The sequence below is a fragment of the Lepeophtheirus salmonis genome, chromosome 9 (assembly GCF_016086655.4).
Source record: "Lepeophtheirus salmonis chromosome 9, UVic_Lsal_1.4, whole genome shotgun sequence".
In the NCBI taxonomy this organism is placed as follows: Eukaryota; Metazoa; Arthropoda; class Copepoda; order Siphonostomatoida; family Caligidae; genus Lepeophtheirus; species Lepeophtheirus salmonis.
In genome coordinates this window covers 22,043,130-22,067,293 of record NC_052139.2, presented here as the reverse complement: position 1 = coordinate 22,067,293, position 24,164 = coordinate 22,043,130, and the positions used below count along the sequence as shown (strand labels likewise).

Genomic DNA, 24,164 nt, shown 5'->3' with positions numbered 1-24,164 from the left:
GGAATTCAGACTCCACAACGCCAAGATCATGGTTCTGGTCGGGTTTTTGTTCGGAAGACATTTCCCACTGAAGTCTGTATGTTGGGGTCTGATTATTTACAGTTGCATCATCACTGAAAACTTTTTCATCAGAAAAGAGCAAACACTTTACCGGAATTTTTATTGACCGTGAGAAAATTAAGGATCTTCATTGCTCGTTTCAACTGTCGTAGCTTGCTCTGTTCAGAAAAAAGATGTTTTGTTGTCTTCCTCCGTGGTTTTGTACCAGTTTAACTCCGGATTAAAAAAATACAACATTTATCACTAAATAAGATCAATCCAGCATACGTTGGTAGGCCTGATATTCAGAACTGAACTGTGCTGGACTGAGATTGAACGGGGGACATAACTGTAGTCTTCAGTTCAACATTCGGACCGACACTTTACCCTTTATAAGTCAATTAAATGAATTCTTCATGCATAAAAATGCTCACATAAGACAATTTTTCATTAGCTCATATTTATGAAATGAAATGGGAATTGAGTTTTAACAATTGTCGTATGAAAGTCTTAAGTAATTAAAAAAAAAAATAATAATAATGATGATTTCATTATTCTTCTGACAAACCAAATAATAAGTTTTAATTCCTTAAGACATTTATTAAACAATTGTTTTAATTTAATTCCCTCCTTCATTTAATAAATATTCTACTCTAAAAAATGAACCATTCATAAACCACGTGGTTATACTCCGGTTTATGATCGGAGTTTTTTTTGGATCGTCAATCAATTGTGATATTATATCGCTGATTGTAGTATCTCAATCGGTTCTGACCTTTATATTGCTATATCAGAACAGAAATAGCAAAAAATTGGCGATTCTTGTCTTGGTCTTGACACATCAAAGTCTAGGTCTTGGTATCGGGTCACATAGACTCGGCCTGTGTCTGAAACTAAAAATACAAGTCTTGATTTTCGTCTCAAATTTTATAACCTCTGTCTTGACTTGGTCTGCATCCTTATATATGTCGTAGGAACTGGTTTCGGCCGATATTTATGAATATGATTTGTGGCTTGCAATTACTAAAGAGAGGAAGAAGGGCTTATAGTAATAGATTTACTTAAAATTACCATTTTTCAGAGGATGAGAGACAACAACTTTGAGAAACTGTTCCTCTTAATGTATTTCTTACTTATAGGTAATCTTATGTTGTAAATAAATACTTTTGAAAAAGATGTATAAATCGTTTACTCAAGTTAAAAGGTAAATTTACATACATATATAATTTTAGTTACAGCTGTAAAAAATTGTATATTTGAATATGATTGCAATTCAATTGATGGGATTGCTGATTACAAACGATCCTGATCGTTATATCGCAGTGAATTTCTGATTACAATTTTTTACCTTATTATTTTTCACATAATTATTCAGCCCTCCCAAGAAGCAAGTGTTGTTTTGTTTTTTTGTAATCCCCACCCTCCCAAGTATTATGCTAATGTTAATAGAAAAATACTATCATGTAATCGGGGTTGCTAGAATTTTCAGTCAGATGTATTTCACTGACTGCTTGGCAAGACTTGTAGAATCTTTTAAACTATTGTTCCATATTTCATTCAATAGGATTTTGTTTAAAAATAAAACTCTATTTTATTAATTTAGGTTCCCTATGAAGTCAATTATGTCATCTTGTCATATTATTCAAATTTACATATGTGGTTTTAATTTAAAATTGTTTCATCCCTTAGCGAGGATAGATGTGGTTGGAGGCCAGATCCTCTTCTCCCTAAGTTACCTTGGGGTTTGTGAATACCTTGTGATAAAAATCATGTGTCTTTTGGGCCTACTATAAACAAAAATCAACATGATGCCCTAACAATTTGAGGAATATTTTGGAGGAGAGAAACTTAACTATCAAAACGTCTGATAAGATCAACTATAATCAGCAGTGACAAGGGAGAGGGTGAGAAGGAAAAATACAGGAGTATTGGCAGGAATTATTTCACTATCGATCTTCAATTCGTCTGTGAGTCCAAATTGCAATTATAACTCGTCAACAAATCCTCAACGTTCCTCTCTCTCTTTTATGAGCCCACAGGAATGTAATCTGGTTCTGTATATATCAATAATAGCTTGCCTGTTGTATTTAGTGGAAAAATTTTTACGCTCCATAGTTGAATAAGGAAGGGATATTTGTAGAGAAAAAAATTAGGTGTACGGATTAAAAAAAGAAGTTAAATGTGTATAATAATTAATAATATTCACTAAAAGGGGCGGTCCGGGGGAAGGGGTTGGAGGGGCTGTAGCCTCCCCCCTCCCATTGAAATTTTTTTTTCGGTTTTAATTTTTAAAATGCCCATTGCACACTGGATTTTCATCATTACCTCTTTATGACAGTAACGGAGTTAACAGAATTGAGATGGATTGTAGTTCTAAATAAGACCTATACATAACTATTTACAGTGTACACGTCGAATATATATGAAAACTCACCTGGGTTTTGTTATGTCGAGGATGGTTGTGATGGGAACAGATACGTATTTATTATGTTTCAAGAAGGTACTTGAAGATTGTGATAAATGTGTTGTGTATATGAATTGTATACCTACAATATATGTATGTATGTAAAACTGTTGATAGCTTATACACCTATATTATGTAAAGGATAGAACAATGAATCAAATACATTCGTCACTTGAAGTATGAACACATACCCATTTCAAGTTGACACTTCAAATCCCACACGCACAAACTTCTTCAATGAGAACCACAGATCCAAATTCGGGATTTCACTCTCAAGATGAATCTACTTTGACACTTTTAAAGTTCTACCGACTCCTCACTCTCTTGCTGTCCGTCAGTTTATCTTCCATTTTCTTCCTATGGCTACTAATAAATTCATTCTCTTTTTAGATCAATTCAACAATGAACTAAATCATTGAAATACCGGTTGGTCCGTTTGTTTCTGAACACTTACTAATGTAATAATTGGTGAAGGTTGAGTAATTGAAATAATTCATATTTCGATATAGTCAAGCATACACAATTAGTTTCAAAACAAAACAAAGATAAGCTACGTAGCGCACATACTAGTCAAGGAAATGACACTTGCACGTGATCGACGAATTTCCATTCTTGCACACCAAGCAAGAAGTTTGGTGTCTCCAGTACCACTGTCTACACCGTCAGAAAGTCCGAAACGTTGGAAAGGAAGAAAGACTCTGTCAAAAAGACCAAACTAGATACGGAGGAGTTAAAGAAAAAAACCCCAGGCCAATCCCAGCTATCAAAAAAGTGGGTGTGTTGAGCCTTTTGATGGTGAGAGCCCACTTTTTACAGCAGCAATGAAAGAAGATATCTCCTCCGTTTCAATACTCTTTTGAATTAATCTTTTTTGTGTTTGGGATCCTATCTTCAAGCCAAAACAGAAGTACTAGAAATATCATATCTGGTCTCAGCTCTTTTTCACAGAAGGTATCTTCAAGGACGACCGGGCAATTTGAAGGAATGTAAAAAAAACAAAAAAACAATAATTCATTATTTAAGGGACTACAACTCCCTGAAGTATATAATACAAGAAATCTCTTTTGGAATGGAGTAATTTCTTCCTTGGGCTACCCTATCCATACAGGCAATGTAAATTTAAATTAACAGACCAGAACTAGTATCTTGGCTAAGTTGGATCTGTATGAGGTCATTTGGGCCTGGCAAAGTTTCTGGGACTGTATGTCATTCAAATAATACAAAATGTATGGTACAACCCCCTATAGTTCGTTCATTATAAGCCTTTAAAGAATTTCCCAATTTATCTGGACAACCCTTTCTATATATAAATTGGCCATCCTATTTTTGGTATGAAGAAATTTTGGCTATTATATATTAATAGGCTTTTATTATAGTATTACTAAGTAAAATTATAATACAGTATCGAATAAAAATACTAGGTAGGATTTTAATATTTATTTTTAGGGGTAATTTTATTTTAAAAATGGTTGATAAATAATATGAGAATTATAGTCGGGAAGGACTTAGGATAATGATGAAAGTTGATCCACAACTGTTATATAGATAGGTATGTAAATAAATGCATAGTTTAGACAGGCACACAATGACAATGGCAAACAGAAGGAAATAATATGGGTAAATTTAAGTTTGTTTTCATTTTGAGTCGGTTGTCGAGAATGAGCAGCTTAGAAAAAAAAGTAAAATAACCAGCTTACCTTAAGCGAGCCATGAAGCAAAAGTTAACGCTGAACTCACTGAGTACCCCAAAAACACAGTCTGGAGTGTCTTTAAGAAGCTTAAAGCTTTGGGCTACATCACCAAGAAAGTCTAGGACAGTCTCAGGTGAAGAAGGCAACTCCTACCTTCAAGGTAAGGCTGAAGAAATCCATCAATCTGACCTGAACCCCTTGGACTTTTACGTCTAATAGAAGTTGGAGAGGCACGACTGTGCAGCATCACACAACAACACAAAATCTTTTAAGGGCATCATCAATCACAATGCTTCCCTTTGCGGACATCATCAAAGCCTATCGAGCATTCCATAGGAAAATTGGAGCAGTGATTGAGGCCAATGGGGGTAATGTTGGGAATAAATATGCTACTACCTTCCATGCTACTAAATACAACCAAAATAACTGCCGCAATGTATTTGTTTAAGATATTGATGTGGTCAAAGTGTGTTCCAATTGTAGTCCAGGATCTTGTACAATTTATATATACAGGGTAGCGTAGCAAAACGTGGACTATTAAGGTTTATTTTCTCATTAACATAAAAAGGTTTAGTGATTATTTTTTGATATTCTGTTTCCATCGTCCTTTTTACATAAACCAACTTTACTAAACATGTAGTAATTTCATAATCATGAGCGAGCAACAAGGAAAGAGGCAGTGCATCTCAGATTTCCTAGATATTGTAGTTGAGATGATGAAGATTACAGACATTCATAGTGTTCTAGGAGCCTGGTTTTTAAGTTGGCAAAGATAAAAAAAATGGAAAAACCTGTCCAGGGTGTCAGGAAGTGGAGGCCATAATTTAAAAAGGAATACGAAGTTCTTGTTAAGTTTGGAGAAGAATATAAAGAAGGATCCCACTAAGTCGATGAATTCCCTCTCCAACAACTTCTTTGTGGCTCGAAGGACCATCATGGGACTATAAAACACAACTTGGGATTAGTTTCTTTGACAAGGACCCCATATCATTTTTTGACAAAGGGCATGGAATCCCGGAGGCTCGAGAGGTGCAAGAAAATCATCTTTATATGGATCAAGGCAAACGGGTCAATTCTGAAATTTATCTCGGACAAGAAGATTTTCACAGTGGATCAATTTCACAACCACCAGAACGACCGCTGGCTTGCGGAAACAAGAGAAGAGATCCAAGGGGTTTACCACACCCAATATATAAGGTGCTTAGGTACACCATCTTGCCATGGCTAAAGAACAAATACCTGGATGTTGTTGTTGTCGAAAGTGGCTTTTCCACTCACACAAGGTTCTTTCCACCCACTTTTTCGATAGCTCTCTGGACAATCTAGTGGGAAACCCCAAAATCTCTTGCATAGGCGCTCATGGAATTTTAAGGGATTGGCCTGGTTTTTTTAAAGCTCTTCCGGGTCCAGTTCAGCCTTTTAGACTGAGGCCTTTTTTCACTCCAACACTTTGGACTTGCTGAAGGTGTTGACTTCTTGGAGTGCAAGAATGAAAATTCGTAAATGGATTAATTTCAATCACTCAACCTTAATTAATTATTGAACTAGTAAGTGTTCTGATTTCAATGGACAACACCGTATTGTACCGAACTGCAAGGGGTATATCTCAGTTATTACCTAATCGTGGGTTTACCGTACTGTCCCAGCTCTAATAGATATGAAAATGAATGCATAGTTTTGACAGCCACACTATATGAAAGGTACATAATTTGAGAAAAATAACACAAAACGAAAAAAACATGTAAATAAACTTTTATTTTATTTTAAAAATGCGAAATAGGATATTATTAGCAATAGAGTACATATTATCTAACGTTTAAATATATTTATCATGTATTTTACTCCAAGTTATTGGAATTGTCGGATTTACAAATCATCAGTGCCCAATGCTGGGAGCCTTCTTCTAAATCATAAATTATATAATGCGTGAACAACAAAAGTGTGGTACAATAAGAGAATGCAAATTTTTGTTATATTTCATAGAAACAAAGTACCGGTTTTATGGGGGGGGTAGGATTTCGGGTAAAGAGAGCATTTGAGCCGCTACTATGAGTTTTTTGTGAAGGGGGGAGGAGATGTTTTTTTAAAGACTAAATCAATGAAAACTTTGACAAAATGGTTTGATTTTTTCTTTATTCATGGGAAATTCATAGTGTAGAATCGGTCTAAAAAGACTACAATCCAGATTAAATTTGTCAGTCCTAGGACTGGTCTTTTATAGTAACAGCTGAAACGATGTAATTATGTCCCTTTAGTTATTCAACATAACCTCTTTCAAGAAATATGATCCCTCAAGGTTAATATGAAAACAAGGTTAGTCCATCATGTAATAGGGCTTTCCAGAATTTTCAATTTGATGTATACTCTACCAAGTGCTGTGTATGACAACAGATTTTCAAGGCATTGGTTATACCAACGGTATAATAACAGCATATATCTTTGATGCCACCTTGAGAGACTTGAAATTTAGAGTAGGAGGTATATGGTTAGAACTAATTATTATACGTTTTAGCTATCCTTTTTTTGTTTTTATATTATTCAATCCTGAAAAATAGCTATAACGAAAGCTAGGACGATTCTATTAAAGAACCGACGCATCAGTTCTTTGGACTTTTGAACAATTAAAATGGTCAGACTGAGAAAAGAAAAAACCTGATTACACAATCAGTCCTAAAAACTTATCGAAGACTACAAATTTGTCAAAAACTTTTTTTATAATTTTTGGAAGTTAAAATTTATTTTTTCAAGGATAAACTCAACGGATTTGCCAGCTTTTTTTTTTTTTATCGAAAATTGGGCTGTAAAAAAAATTCAAAAGTGTGACATTAACAAAAATTAATTTACAAAACAAGTCATTATCCCCAACCCCACGTAGTCACAGGTCAAAGTCCGGCGAATCTCTTAAATTAATGATTATTCTAACTGAGAAGTACATATTCTTTAAGAAGGAAAGATCATTTGAAAAAACAATGGATACTGTTTAATAATATATAAAAAAGGTCAATTTTTGAGAAAAAATATAAATTTATTTTTAAAAGACAAGATCATGTAAGGAGACAAATTTGATGTTTCTTATTTGATCTAAAAAAAAGATCATTGACAAAAAATATATTTTTTTTAGAAAAGGCCATTGGAAAAATAAAAAATCCAAAGGGGCCCATATTATTTTCTAGGGTTATATCGGCCCTTAATAATGGAAATAAAATAAAATCGATTCCGTTCTAGTGTCAATAGTCCCTGAATACTTTTCCAAATTTTGAACTGTCCTCTATTACAATGCTTTATTAATTTAAAAAAATCACCTCATTTTTAGTTCGTACCAAAGACTGATATCCAAATTTCATGATAATCTTTTCTTTATTTTGTGCGCTATTGCGCTAAGTGTGAACCTATTTAAGTTATTTCCAAAACCATGGATCAAAAAAATTTAGTTTTTAAATTTTACACTGCTTATTGATGAGAAAAAAATTGTTTTCTTTGGTAGATCTGGTACTTTTCGGACCATTTCTTAGTTAAGTATTTCTGTTTACGAACAGAGTATCTTTTATGTACAAGAAAAGAAGATATTATAAAAATAAAGGTCTATTCGAAATTATTTATTATTCTTATAAATATTGGATCGTAGATGGTCGAAATTGAATAGTGCTGGTTTTCTATAGGATGACTTTTCAATCCTTTTCGAATACCCCATAAGACTAAGGTCGGGACCACATGTTATGATTATAATTTTTTATAAAAAAATATGTAAAGTTATTTATATAATAATAAAAAAAAAGATATGAAATTAAGTTCCAATTTCCAAAAATGAAAAAAAGGACCCCGTGCATGTAAAACCGGTCATGTTACAAATATGTTATTTCGTACACAGAGGATTGCCAGCAGGTAAATTGCCACCAGTAGATAGAATAATTACCTCCGATTATTAAACATTTATAGTTATTCCTCTACCGATCTATTCCATCAACAGATGACGATGGCTCAAGTAAGGATGTGTTGATATCAGGTAGGTGACGATGAAATAACACTCATATTTTCTCCACTTGCACTCCAAGCCCAATAAATTGGTGCAGCATAACTGTGGGACCTCAAAACAGTTTAAAAACCACCGCCATTACTTAAAATAATCCCTCATAGAATCACCTTTACTCCAGGTCAACAGATTTTTGCAGTATTAACTTGTGGTCTCGAGGGAGATTAAAAACCACCACCGCCGCTTTAAGAAACCCTAAATCCCCCTTATAATTTCCCAATACTTTTTTTTAATGGCAGTCTTGACTCCCACTATCTAGGTACAATGATTTTTCTGCAAATGGGCTCAGGGGTGTCCACATGATTATATTTTGGTTGGAGGGGGGAGGGCCTGAGTTAGAAACTTTTGTCAACAAAAATCCCAGAATTAAGAAAAACAATGAATGAATAAATTGAAAATATAAAAAATTTTTGAAAAAAATTTCAAAAGTAGGTCATAAATAGTTTATTTCTTTTTGGGAAAAAAATTGAAGAATAATATTTCATAAATAAAATATTTTGAAAAAAAAATCAAATATTAAATTTTTATAAGAAAAATTTCAAAAATCTATAGTTTTTCCTAGAAAATTAATTTTTTTGAAAATATTGAATTGTCTAGTTAAAAGCCAAAATTCCTTAATTTGGGCAGGGGGTGTAGAGTCCCTCCAGCCCACCCCCAGCAGACACCCCACGGGTGAGTCTTATATGGTGCAGATTTATAGATGAATGACTACATATATGTAGAGTATAATTGCGGCGATTTGCCACAAGTGACATCTTTCCTGAGAGGAATGTTTTGATGACAGAATTCCCTAGGACAATCTTCCTAGTACTTTTTTTTATTTTTTTAATTCTTGAAATTGAAAAAGAGGAATAGAGACTGAATTTGTTTTCCTTAAAGGATTTTTCTTCGATCAAACTTGGAAGAGGAGGAAGATAATGAATTATCACCACAAAAATAAAAATGACTAAATTCGTTCAAGTGAAGAAGAGCACCTTTTAATTTTTCTTGATTCAACAAGGAATGTCCAGAAGTCCGATCAATGTCCCTTCGTTTGAACGTCCTTGAGGCACATAGACTCTGACCATAGGCCAGAAAAAACAAAGACTGGGGATCGAGCATCTCTAGAGCTGGTAAAATAAGTCCTTTCTCAACAGAGAGAATATCTTCGAGAGCAAATAAGCTTTGTTGAAGTGCAATGAGACTCAGAACCGTGTCACTACGACATTTTTTAAGATAGTCTGGTGTGTCGATACGATTGCTGGAATAAGACTTCATGAGCCGCTCCGCTGACATTTCTATCCAAAGACTTTGTTTGCTGAAATATGGAGAGGGCAAAATTAGATATATAGAAAGTTGATTAAAATATACAATAAAATCAAAGGATGAATGAACGTTTAAAGGGTCCTTAAATTTGTTTTAGAGAGGGGAACATGGTTCAAAAATGTTTCTCTTGATAAAAAATTAAATAAATATACTTAAAGTTGGATCAATATTGATGGAAGTCTATATACGTCCTTTTTTCCCACTTGAGTAATAATTGATATTTTTCATACATTTTTCGTTGCTCATTCTTTGAAATTAAACAAATTAAACGATAACTGTGGTAAATAATTATTTTTCGTATACACTTTTTGTTAAATTAAATATAACATTAAAAATTCTAATAGAAAAAAATGTGAAGAAAACCAATCTCTGGTAAAATTTTAATGCACTACCATATTAGAAAGATTAAACACAATACATTCAACGCTCATTTTATTCAAATTTATTAGTAATCACATAATTGAAAAATTGTCGTCACTATTAAACGACATCACTCACATAAGCGGTGTTAAAAACGAAAAATGATAAATATTTCTTCATTCAATGAGGCTAATTGAGTGATAAAGGAGACGACCCCAAAAACGATCCCTCATAATTACCGTATAACCTTTTTTTTTTAAAAACAAAACAAAAAAACTGAAATATTATTAACTAAATGTGGCCGTCATAACATTGGTCAAGAAAAATGATCAGAAAATAAACATCCTTTTTTAAAGATCCTACACCACGAGGACACATCAATCAAAGTGTTTGAATACCATATCACTCAACAAGTTGTGAGGATTCATCCCTCAAATGAAACTTACAGATTTAAGAAGAAATCAGAACAGAGCCTCAGTTGTTTCTGTTCGAATTCTCACATTTGATTTCAAAAACAGCTTTGGTTTTGGTCGGAAGGTGTCCAAAGATCTGAATTTTGTTGCATAGTGTAATTGTTCACTGCTTCATAAAAACTAATTCGTATCCAATCAATCAATGTTCAGAACACTGATTGGACAAAAAGAAGAAGAAACAGCTGGGAACTTAATACATTTTTGTGATATTGAGGTAACACTGTGCGGAATAACCAGGCCATGCAACTGTTTAAGTAGATGTGGGTCCAAGCACCTATACAAATGAATAGAGATGCTACGTTTGATATTGAATGTACATTTGGTTTTTTAGTTCTAGGATGATGTATGAATCAATATATTGAGGTTTTTAAGATCTGGAAAATCCGTGTGATCTTTTTTATGATCCGCAAAAGTTGAAGTACTCGAAGCCAGCTAGGGTCTTGGATCTTTTCTGAGAATACAAGTTTATTTAAACTGTACGGATACTTGGGATCCAAGACCCGTCCTATCTCTATTTATAGCTTTAATTCATTTCCCCGATAGGGTTGATATCATGGTTGTAGGGTTGGCAAAATTGTCAAACGAAGATCTAAAGAGTATTGCAATGGAGGGGATGGGTTTCTAGATCCTAGACTCAGACATAAATTTTCAGCGTCGCTTTAATGTCTTTTTACCAGACACTCCTTTTTCTTGTATATTTTTTTATCCCAAAGAGTTAGTTACCCCCATGAAATTTGGCGCTTAACTATTTTGTAGTGGTAGATTTAAATTTCTTATGAGCTCAAATTTGATTTAAAAAAAATTTGAAATAAACTTGCAAGTACTTGATCAACAGTAAAAAAATTTGCCCAACTCTGATGAATATGAAACTTTGGCAACATGTTCCTTATAAATAGGGTATAACTCTGTCAAAAAACGGCTCAGAGTTATGTGCTGAAATTGGGCACACTTAATTTATTCATGACTTTGAGCTTGTGTGGCAAAAATCATCAAAATCTAAGGGAGTCGGATGACATTTTTTACATGTTTTCGTTCATTTGACATGGAATGCCCCATACGACATTTGCTCAATCTATAACAGTTTGTCCATTTTTTATCATGAGGATCATTTTTTGAATATCATCCTCTCCCCCTACCCCACATACACATTTGGAAAAACAAAATTTAAGGACCTCTCTAAATAGTACATAGATGATTCAACTTACTTGTGGGCCTTGTTGTTATTATTCTCTTCGTCAACAAACCGTCCCTTGGAGTCAAAGTATAGGCCAATGCCAATAATTCCATTTATCACAGCTTCTGTTAATCTCACTCCAATTCCACCCATATTGATGGAATTTGGATAACCCGGGTCCACAAACGGGGATCGTAGAAACAACTCAGGCACAACGACTTTGTTCCTTGAGGGAACATACACTATTTCGGACTCCTGATTCAGGGACTCTAACCAGTATTCATTCTCTAGTTGGGACACTGACTCGGAGGAATGAAGGAGTAGAGCCTCTTGTCTCTTTCGTAGAAATGATACACCATACAAAATGTTTTGAAAGAAGTCATTTGTTTGAACTAAAAGGTCTTTATAGAGGGTTTTCAAATTCTTACGATCCCTCAAAAAGTCTGGAGTTCCGATTTGAATTGACATATTTTTGAGCTTTCCCACAGTGGCTCTCCGGGACTCATAGTCTTCGAAATGACTTGAGACAGATACCGTTTTGGCCACAGTGTGCTTTATGTAATCAAAAACCTTTTTGACAACGCTGTCAGGGATGTTATCTCGCTGAGAGTAGATGGCATTTAAGTAATGTCCAAAAAATCTATCCGTCGTTTCTTGACAAAACTCCCATCTCTCAAGTGGTTTCTGAGCCCCACTAATAGATTTGCGGTATACATCAACCACTTCCCTGTAGTTTTTAGATAAATAAGGCATGTAAGTCTCCGCTAGCCTCCACATGAGGTAATTATTTAATGAGCCACGGTCAGTTGTGGACATAATAACAGCAATATCAGCGACATACTGAGGACTCACAACAATGATCCCCGTTTCCTCCGTTGTAGAAGCATCTGAAAAAGCTGCCTTGAGGATTTCCAGCCATGGCACCGTCATACTCATGGTATGAAGATCCTTGACAGTCATTTTATTATTGATCTTCCGGGGATCACTTAGATATTCACCGCTAGGAGTGATCTCGGAAATACGTTTCTCAAAGTTGAACATATCAATAGAGAACTTGTGGGCCTCAGGACTAGAGGCGCCGAAGAGCATAGCGCTATCTTTGAGATAGGTTTGATAGGCAACAACAGCAGGGTCATCCGGTAAACGATGATAGTAGGACTTGTCTGACATACCGAGACCGTCTGGATAAATAGCAATGATATTATAGTCGGGATCCTGCACGTCTGGCACAACCCCTATACGGAAAAGAGCATGTACTGCGAATTCAGAATGGAGCTCTCTTAGTACACGCCGAGAGTCCCATGAGTAAAGATTGAAGGATCGAAGGACATGCCATCCTCCAAGAGAATTGATAATTTTAAGGAGAGGTTTTTCTTTATCACTCTCTATGAAGCTGAGGCTCATGCAGGAATGATAAAAGTTGGAGACTTTCCACTCAAGGGAATTAAACTGCGAAGGCTCATGACTCGAAGTGGTAATAAGACGGGACTTATCCTCTCGACTCCCTGCCTTGGCTTCCTCCAGAACGCTCCAGTAGGATTTGGAAGCGGGGATGGAATGAGTTGAGAGCCAGGAGCCACATGCGTATTGCCAGAACTCTGAGCATGGGGAGTAGGATGCGTTTTGAGATGCGAGGATGGAGGCTGCAGCTTGGAGACAGGATGGAGTTGTGCAGTAGGAGAGGGGTCCACTGTGACGTAGTCTTGAAACTAGAGAAGAAAAAGAAAGAAAATGATTAGATATGTAGAAGCGTGAACATGCCATCTCAAATAAATTAAAAAGATTTTTTTTTGTTTATGTAGCTTATTTATGTTCAATTTTCAAGTTAAACGATCCATTTACTATAAACTATAGCTATATCATAGGTAAATTTCTATTGTAAAACCTCCTTCTATACATTTGACGCAAATATAATCAAACTTGCACCCCTCTTTTGAGACTCTTGAAAATACAACATGTAATTGACCATGTGAAAATATTAATTTTGGTAAATATAAAGCAATTTTTTCAAATGTTTGACCTTGGTAACTTGCCACGTTCCTTTTTTAATCATAATGAAGATTGAAGATGCATACTAATATTAACTCGCTAATCCCCTTCTTCCTTCATTTACCTAATTCCTTTTTTTAAAATTCATATTTACTATACGTTCTCCCTTTTTCCGTTAGTACAATAATTATAAAAAACATATTTTGGATTTTTAATATTTTTTGGTGAATTTTTGGATCGACAACCCATACCTTAAAAAATACTCTGAGATAAGGGGAATCGATCTTGTTTTATTAAAAAAAATCAGCTTATTATTGAAAAAACAAATTTTCCCTCCAGATCCCCGAAATTTGTTCTGATCAGAATGAAACATAGGCCTATGTTAAAATTATGAGCAACTTTTACTGTATGTCCAAAGTCTGTATCTATCTAGGCTTTTAAAGTTTTCAACATTATTTTTCCAAGCGGACGAACGGAAATGTGACGCACACATAAATTATTTTAATTATATAGTATAATGTTCAACGTATTGTTGAGTCGAGCATATATTAATTTTAAGTGTATAGTTTTTGTTCGAAAGCCATTTTTTATTAAAGGAATTGTCCCGTATTTGGAGCATGTTTGATGCGTTTATTGTTCCTCAGTCTTAATGTATGAACATTGAACATATGATTTAATAACGAGGAGTAGTCCATTCTGACATTTACATACGATAATACATCATTTTCTGCTTTATTTAATATAATCTTAATGTAGAAATTAAAAATATATTATGCAGTACACAGAGATACCATATAATAAAATATGAAGGATATAAAAAAAGAAAGTCAACAACCATTAAATATAAAAGTTGCATACTAGTTGCAATTACATCGTCTTAAAATACATCACTTCATTAAATCCTATTTGCACAGTGCATAAATCAGGATTGAGAAGGAAATCAATCCAAGATTTGAAAATGAAATATTGGTACAAATCCATTCTAGAAAAAATCACAAAAGACTTAAACGAAAAAAAAAAAAAAAATATGTCTTAGACCGACTCTTAAGAAATGTTATGTCGGTTCCTATTTATTCAGTCCAGTCCAGTTTCAGAAACGGTCCTGTAGGTCCTCAGAACAGTCAGTTATTGGGACAGGTCCTTAATTTTTTTTTCTAAAAATCTCATTGTTATTAACCCACGTAAGATTTATGAGATATCATCACTCAATTAATATGAGTCTTGTTTTCATATCTAATATGAACCAGAGTAGGTTTGTCTAGCGTTGCGCTATATCATAATTAAATTAAAATTGTTTATGAATTATTCTGCTTAATATAAAAAAAAAAAATGAAGGCCGTAAAATTTTAGAAATTATTATCGCTGCATTTTGGTTTGGTATGGATCTTTGAACCTTTATTTATGAGAAAAAGTAGGTTTATTGGGCGTATCCTGGGACGTAATGAAATTAAAATTAATTCTGAACTCTGTTCCTTTGTTTAAACGGAGATTATAAGGTTCAAAGAAGAGAAAATATTCAAGTTGAACAATCGTTCGTTCATCTTTCATATTATTGTCAAAAATCCTTTGTTTTCTTCTCTAAGCCTTATAATCTTATTTTTTTTTTAAAGTGTGCAAAGATACATAACAGGCTGCAACAAGAATCATTAGTTTTTAGAAATATACTATTTAAAGGTCGCCATGGCCTTGAAGGCAAAATTACCAGAAACATTTCTTAGGCTTTAAAAACCTACATGAAAAATTTGGACAAAATACATTCTTTGGTTTGCGTGTGATTCCCGGAGAAGCACAAACATACATTTAATAAATAGATTATGACACAATTCTTTTGTTTTGTTAGTAAATTTTTATTTAAATTTCAAATTATTAAAGGATGTAACACTTTTGGAAGAATGGAAGAGTTCTAAAAATGGATTCATTGGAAGTGAATTTCTTCCAATAAGATGAGTGTGCCTGGCAGATTCACTCTTTCATTTTTATTCTATTTTTTTTGAAACTATCTTTAAACGATAATTTATCCATTGATATTTTAACAGCTAATATGTTAAGTTTTCAATAAATTTTTGTGCATTTTTCGTCGAAGTAGCCTTCTTAATTAGTGATATCAATAATTATCTTTAAAGTGGAGAACTCTTTCGTTTCTTCAATTATTTTGACTGTTTCCTCCACAGACTTTTGTGTTTATCCCAGGACTGCGGAGTCGGTGCCTGTTTTGGTAGAGTTGGAGTCAAGAGTCGGATAATTCGACCCCGACTACAAAAATTATTATAATTTATGTAAATAAAACTCATTTATAATCTAAGGTTTACATTGAGTGTTAGTAAAGTTTTTTCATGAATGGTTATTTAGTTGATAGATATTAAGACTTTTAATTTATGAAACTTGAAAGTTAACTCATTTATAAGTTTACTTCACAAACTTCAAACGTGCTTTTGAGTGTTTTTTCACTCACAATTCCTGAACATCTATAAAGTTTAAATTGTTATGTTGGGTAGAGCATAGCCACTAGCCAAATACTTAGTTTATTGAATAGTCAATTTAATCAGTGTAAATTGTCTCGTTTCAGTAATGGGCTCTGTGTATTGGTTACTAGCACATAAATTATGTTCAGTAACTTGTGAATGTATTTACAATAGATAGATTGTGATTAATTTCATTTGTTGTGCATCTTGTTAAATAGTCTTTTGCAGAAACTACAACAGCTGAAATGACGTAGTTACTACTAATCAGGATTAGGGAAAAAATTGACACGTTTGGAAAACGATTGATTTTTGGTCTATGTCTGAGATCGCGTTCTGGACCACCAAAATAGTGGTCGAAATCGTTCTAAAAAAATCATATAAGACTTGATCGAAAAAAAAAAAAATTCTAGAACTGAATCTCAAGTTGTGTTGTGTTGGTAATGTCCAGTTTTAGGACCGATCCTTAGAACTGTCGGTCCTTGGAGTTATTCCTAAAAATGTCGATAATGTATTCAGGCCAATATATATATAAGGTATGTATCTAGAGCGTCAATGCGCATATCTTTGTTATTAAATTATATTTTTAATTAGTTATGTAATTTATTTAATTAACACATGGGATGAAAAGTCCCAGTGATTACACATAGATGGCTCTTTGTTCTCTAGTTTGTGAGTTATTGTGCTAAATAAGACTCAATTTATGTTAATTCTTAAACAATGGATCAAAAATAATCCCTGAAAAGCTAACATATGACTTGAAAAGTGTAAAGGGGACTCTGTTCATAAAGCAAATAAAATTAAATTATAATATAGAAAAAGCCAATTTTGAACGAAAAAATAGCCGACAGAGTGGTCCAGCAAATTCCAAGGACTTGAATTCTAAACTTCAAGAAGATGTAGTTCATTAATTATCAATAGAATATCAACAAAAATAGTTTACTTCAAATAGATGTTTGTCCCACCTCTCATAAAAAAAACCCACTCAATTACGGCACAAAGGATCGATTTTACCTTTTGTTAAGGATCAACAAGTGGGACCGGACGGGGCTGTGGTCTTACATAAGACCGACACACAACACCATGTCAAACATATTTTATATAGGGTGTTCCTTTCTAATAAATCCCATCTGCTCATAGGTTTTGCTGTTTAGATGAGCTTGGTTAAGGAACAGCATCTCTTATGAAATGATACAAAATCTTGGTTAACATAGCGACTTAGTTATAAACAACAGGAAATAAATAATCCAACTAAGATTACATTTACATTATATTAAGAATATTATAGTTTGATGATTTCAAAAGATTTCTTGGGAGAATATTTTTCGTATTGCTTATGGTTAGTTATAACATCACGCAACCAACCAATAAACCGGGTTTCCCATTGAATGACGTTCCACTCCCTCCCTTCCCCTCTTTAATTATTTAATCCAATAAATCACTTACGCTGTACATGATTATTTGGCTGTAGTCGTTAATTTTTTGGCAGTCTCCATTCTTCAATAATACATAAATACATTGGGATGATGGATGGATATACCGTTTCTACATCGATGTAGAATCAGGGATTTGAATCAACGTCTATTTCCGCAATATGTACTGAATTTGGAAGGCTGGGGAGAATTATATTTGGTTTATTGCTTAATTACTGTTACAAACCCAGAGCTTTCTTGTAATTATAGTCAAAGAAATCCATCATTTTTAATAGAGTTTTTAATTTTTTATCATTAATCTCCCTGGCAATCAAAATAGTTCTTACGTGAAGGTTGGACTCGACAATCTCCATTATTTTATCCACATTTTCGACAATTGACCTTCCCTTCTGGTGTAATATTTGTCATCAAAATTACTGAAACGGAATCAATAAAACCAAAATACCACGTGATTGGATGTTACTGTATCAGGACCATAACCACTATTCACATTTGACTTGTTTTTTACCCTGTATCGAAGAAAAAGGCACAAGTTGCGTATTTTCTATGTATTGGTGTCCATTTTTGACGAGCGCTCAAACAATAATGAGTCAAATAATCACATAACTGACTAGATATTTTTTTCAGGAAAAAAAACTTATCTTTTTAACGCCCTTATAGAACAGGAGATACACATTACTAAGGACATCTATTGGAAAAACAATAGATTTCTCTTTACGACATCTATTGCGATATAAGATTATTGTCGTTTTTTCTTTCAGATAATGGATACAAACTAATTTTAAGGTTGTAAAGTACTTTTTTGGAGAAGCAATATTGTGTATTATAATGCAATCAGTAGGGTTGTAAATCGTAAGGATTTTCGCTATGTAAAGAAACCCAAAAATGAATATGATAACCCTTGCATTAGATTAATGATTAAGACGAAAACATAGAGATGCAAAAATATAGATAAAGGATATACATTAAACCAAGTGGTGCATTAAAAAACAAAACATTTTGAATTTTAAACTTCAACAATATATAATTTATTAATTAAAAATAAAATTTCAACAAAATTAGTACAATAAATAGATGGTTGTCAGAGCTCTCTTTATAATTAATGTAGCTATCCTTAACTGCAATGATGACTTCCAGTCGCGACCAAAGGCCTGGGGTACCCACTTATGATGTAGTTCTTTGTCATGGCGTCCCAATTCTGGCTGATAGTGGCTTTGAGGTCCTCGGTGTTTGGATAACGGGCACTGCAGGTCTTCTTCTCTGCAAGCACCTAGAAGGTGTAGTCGAGGGGGTTGGCATCAGGACACTAAAAAAGAGTTCAAAAGACTCATTCAAAAGAGCCTTAAAACGGAGGAGATGGGGTTTTTCATTGCTGTTGTCAAAATTTGCCTCTCCACCACCCTCACAAAGCTCTTTTTACCCCCTTTTTTGATAGCATTCAAGTCAGTCTGCACTGAAACCCCGAGATCTTGTACATGGGTCCTTGAAGGGATTGCCCTAGGCTGTTTTCTTTCATCCCTACGGGTCCAGTTTGGCCTTTTTGATAGAGCCCTTCTTCCTTTCCAACGTTTTGGATTTGCTAAAAACGAATAGATCGTGATCCTGGAGGCAACCGGTGTCAAGAAGTGCGCAGATGGAAATTTGTTGATCACGGTCAAGTGTCATTATCTCGACTTGTACGTAAGCAAAAGAGCATAGGTTTGGTTTGATTTGTAACTAATTGTTTATGCGTAATATATCGATGCATTAATTAATTTATATCACTCAACCTTAATTAATTATTAAATTAGTAAGTGTTTAGATTTCAATGGTCCACCCAGGCAATTCCTCTGTGTTACTCTCCTTCATTCATGAACACAGTCACTTATGCCAATGTTGACACTTTAAAATCATTTAATGAGGAAAATAATGGATTTATTTTGACAAAACCTATTATATTTTTGTAAGAACAAAATATGATAAAACTCTCTTTTTCGTTTGTTCGTTAATTCGTTCCCTCTTTCTCAATATCAAACAAAGTCTTAATCCTATTCTTAGTGAACAAGAAGAAGAACAAAAAAATGAATAAAAAAACTTGTCAAATTAAGGTTAATATATCCGAATACCATCGTTGTTAATATTGCTATAATAAGAAGGAGAAGAAAGGAGATTTCATGGGTTATAATTTCTAAGGAGATTACACGTGTTCGTTCATCTTCTTCCTTTTTTTCTGTTCTTTTTGTCCTCCCTTTTCCTTTTTCACCTTTTCATTTTTCCCTCCCTTAATTTTTGAAAAAAAGGAATAATTATTTATTCCCGAAATAACAAATTTCTATTTGAATTTATAGAATAATATTATTCATAAATATTTGTCATCACTCCTCGCAAACAATGCATTTTCTTTTGGTTTGTTTGTTATTTCCACTCTGTCAAATGACGAGAGGGAGTAGACAGACAAACAGAAAAGTTTTATGTGGTGCTTTAAAGTGTTTTTGTGTGTTTTATAGCAATGCACTTATTTTGTTGTGTTGTTCTTATATTTTCAATTAATCAAAGAGGGGGGATCTTTATTTTTCAGGCTGTTTTTGTGATTTCATAATTAGTTATTTCTATTGTTATGACAGCTCACGTATTTATTATGTCTACATACGTCATCACCTAGTTTTGAGTTAGGTTTATATATATATATTAATTTTCTGTCAAAATTTATTATCTAATTTATTTCTAAGACAATTACTAAGCAAATATTTGAAAGTTTCACTTAATATAAAGTAAATATTTCCCTTCCCATTTTTCTTATATATATATAATATTATTTTTTTCCTCTTTTTTTCTACTCTCTATAAAATGATAATAAAGAATTAATGGGTTATTATAATAATCAAAGAGAAGAAAAATAAAAAAATAAAAAAGGGAAAGAAAAGGAGAATTATAATTATTCTTCTACTATCCTTACCCACCAGTAGATGGCGTATTCATAATACAAATATAAAAACAGGGTGCGTAAGTCATAAATGATTTATTTTTAAACGTAATTTTCTCTGTAACCAGTAATCAGATTAACAAAATAAAAACAGATTCTGAAAGCTTGATAGATTTTGATTCATTTAATTTAATAAAATCACATACAGCATTAATTCCACTCTCTACTTGAGAACGAAAAAAACGAGCAGGCCTTTGCTGCTTGGTCCTCATGCAAATCCCGGAATCCCTTCTTCATCTGACTGGCTTTGGTGTTGCAGGGAGTTCGGTTAGTTTGCCGTTCTACCCCCCCACACACACATAAAAGTCCATCGGATTCAGATCCGACTAGTTTGGAGGCCAAAAATTAGGTAAGAGGAAGTCGTCAAAATAGTCTAGAAGACATTCGATACTTTTTTTTTGTATTGGCAACCATATCGATCCAGGCTTAACCTTGGTCTTTAGCACGTACAGGTAGGCATCAGTAATGCCCCTGATACCGGTGGGGCATATATGAGGAGGCATGATGTGGAGATAACCATCCAAAAAACTATGAGGTTGTTCTGTTGGTTGACCTTCTGATGCTGGTAGAAGTTTTTCGGCGCCGATTCGAAGGAGGTCTGTGTTTAGTATTGTGTAGATCCTTTTTTAGAAGCGAGGACCATGGTTCAGCCCAGTCCATTACCATCCAGTACAGTCCAGTCCTATTTGTCGATCCTTACAAAAGGTAAAATTGATCTTTCGTGATGTCAATGATGGTGTTTCCCTTTTTTAATTATTCAGTTATATAATAGAATAAATTATGTAACTAATTAACAATATAATTTGTTACTATTATATTCCATTATAAATGATACTTTTTGCAGGATATGTGGAATAATTTTAATATATATACATATTATATCTTATATCGCTTAATAAACCATCGATATTTGTATGAAACATTCTAAGGACCGACAGTTAAGAACCAGTCCTAAGGACCGACGGTCCTAAGTACCGATTGGACCAGTCCTAAGACTGGACTGGATCGAAAAAATAAGGACCAACACAACACCAGCTATGTGTCTTAAACAAATATTTGGAACAACCAATTTGCTAATTGATTTATTAATTTTTCTAACTGGTCTAAGTTTTAACAAGCTATGTAACAAAACAATAATGAGCTCCCTAAATGCCCGTGTTTACCCAAAAGAGTGCACCAAAGTGTATGCATAGATAACTTGTACAGTGTGCACCCTGTATAAATAAATATAATATGCCTAATCATTCTCTTTGAAGTATGTACAACGGTAATATTCATAGAAATAGCTAATGAGATCTTTATCATGATGAAGAGGAGGAAAAGGGAAGAATAAGGAAAAGGAACGTTATATTTATGAACACACTCCCAGATTTCTTTTAGAATTATTATTACATTTTAACAACTCTATTTATAGTCTTAAAAACCTTTTTGCCCTAATGAGCACTGCCTCCCTCTCCTCAGCATATATTCCACATGGTAATTACTTATTATGTACCTACAACATACATATATTATTCACGTGATGATAGGGACTGTTGAAATACCTTTGGGACCATGGCTGTTTCCTTCATAAACCAGAGTTATTTATGAAGAATATAAGGCGAATAATGTCTGGAAGTTTAAACTAGCAACTCATTATCCGTATTGTATACCAGCGTAAAGTGAACAGTTCTTGGTCTGACAGTGAAAGACTACCAGTTTCAGTTAAAAATGCAGTTAATTTCCCTGGACATCCACACAGTTGATCCAGCCAGAAAAACAAAAACAATTATTTCTTTTATTTTTGACAAAGTCTCATCCGGTACTTCGCCACAGGACATTTTGTATTAAGCCCTTTTGTCATAAAGTCATTTTTCTTTAAGAGCTGTGGTTGCCAAGGATCTTTCAAAAACCTGCTGTCCGGGTGTAGTTCCAAAATTGCCTTGGATTCGATTGCTTAGATTTCTCTCGTTAATATCTTACAATTTCTCGTTTCTCAAATTCTTTCGCTTTTTATGTCATATCTTATCTTCCTTGAGAGAGATATTTAGACTTTTGGGTTTTCTTTGATATGTATATTTGCTCCCATTGTTCTCCAATAAATCTACACCACTTTGTCCGAAGGAGCGCGTTTCCTCCAGGGATACACTTTAGGTATATGATCGTAACTGCAAACCCTTATGTATTATAATAAAATATTTGACTATTAAAAATCATATTATACGAAAAAGTAAATTAAGTCTCATTAAAAGGATATTCCTTTATTAATTTATAAGAATTATAAGTAAATGAGATTTATACGTCGTTACTGTAATTTTTGGTTTTAATTGATGTTCCAAATCAAATCAATTTATCTAACGTGTATTACTATAAAACGTTTTCAATGTTTTTTTCCTTTTGAAATTTTGACGGAATTATCCTAATGCCTCATTTTATGCTGGTTATATTATCATATTATTAGACAGAATATTATCATGTCTAATAACAGAGTAGTAACTAGAACTTCTTGTGTTCGAATTTGTCTTATTCGTTTATTTTTGTTATTATACTAATTCTATAAACTATTTTGTCTCAGATTCGAACTCATAACATAGTAAAATTTCGATTGTAAGTATGTATTGAAAATTTGGGCATAATCATTACATTTTTCATCTTTATTTATTTATATTCTAAGGAAAAATATCCTTGAAACAAAATGGGATTAAGGCGAAACCTTCAGAGGCAACATTACTAAATAAAAGGCGCCGTATTATCCATGGTAACAAATCGCCGTACCAAAATAGTTGGATCCCTATTGAACTTGTGGAAAGTTTACTGTAAAAATCGTCTGCACCTTTGATTTTATGAGCATTCAGCAAATGCAGAACCCATCTTGCACAGAACTTTCGCATCTCTAATTATTCCTGCAAGATATTTCGTAGTCTTTTGTTCTGATATCACACAGCTTCAGCTAGTTCACTCGATATCGAAGTACTTTTTAAATGGTCTCTGGAGTGGCTCCAGTTTCTGGTCCTACTTCACGGGGATGATGAAATGAAGCTGCTCACATTTAATAGTTGACAAGGAAGACAGAGAGTCCCTTTAAACGTTTGTCAACAGCGAATGAATTTCCTTAGTGGTTAATCGTCCAAAACGATCGTGCGATCCAGACTGGTCATTGTACAGCTTCTGGTTTTGTACTTTTCATTTATATTCCCTGGATGGATGGAGTAGCCCCAGGGAGAAATTACACCTTTCAACATGACCGTCCACTGACCCAGATGCACAAAAAAGTGCTGGATGTCTTGGCCATAAAAAATTTAAAGTCCGAATTTTGGGTCTATAAATAGCCCAGACCTGACACAATATTATTTCTATCTCTGAGAGATGGGACGTTTATGAGGACGGGGTTAAGTTTCATTCGTCTGTGGAGGCTCTGAAAAGGGCAAAGGTGGTTCTGCACGAGAACGACCGAGCCTGTCAAGGCTTCCAGTATCATGTGGCTAAGTTTATCAAAAGAGGCGTATCTCATTATAAATAATTGAATCTCATTAAAAATAGGGTCGTACCTCATCTAGTTTGTTCGTTATCACCATTTAAAGATTTTCTCAATTTATCTGGAGAACACTGCATGTATGATTTTTGCTTGTCTTGATTTTGTTCACGATTTTATATATGTTGACGTACAACAAATTATGTAGATGAGAAATACCCTTTTATAGTAGAAATTTCATCGACTAACGAATGTTTAAAAACTTGGAATTGCCTGCAATCAAATGTCCATATGCATATATGCACTGTACAATATTGACTTCTGTTTTATATTC

The 24,164-nt window shown here is 33.7% G+C and overlaps 1 protein-coding gene across 1 annotated transcript in view; it reads right to left on the bottom strand.

Moving 5' to 3' along the window:
* Positions 1 to 5,930: 5,930 nt before the first annotated feature.
* The window catches only part of LOC121124528 (endothelin-converting enzyme homolog), a 64,499-nt gene continuing 46,265 nt past the window's right edge, over positions 5,931 to 24,164 (bottom strand). The window contains exons 2-3 of the mRNA XM_040719688.2: positions 11,568 to 13,245; positions 5,931 to 9,521 (exon numbers count right to left, since the gene is read on the bottom strand). Of these exons, the coding sequence (XP_040575622.1) occupies positions 9,098 to 9,521; positions 11,568 to 13,245 (2,102 nt within the window). The 3' untranslated portion in view covers positions 5,931 to 9,097. The remainder of the gene's footprint in view (positions 9,522 to 11,567; positions 13,246 to 24,164) is intronic.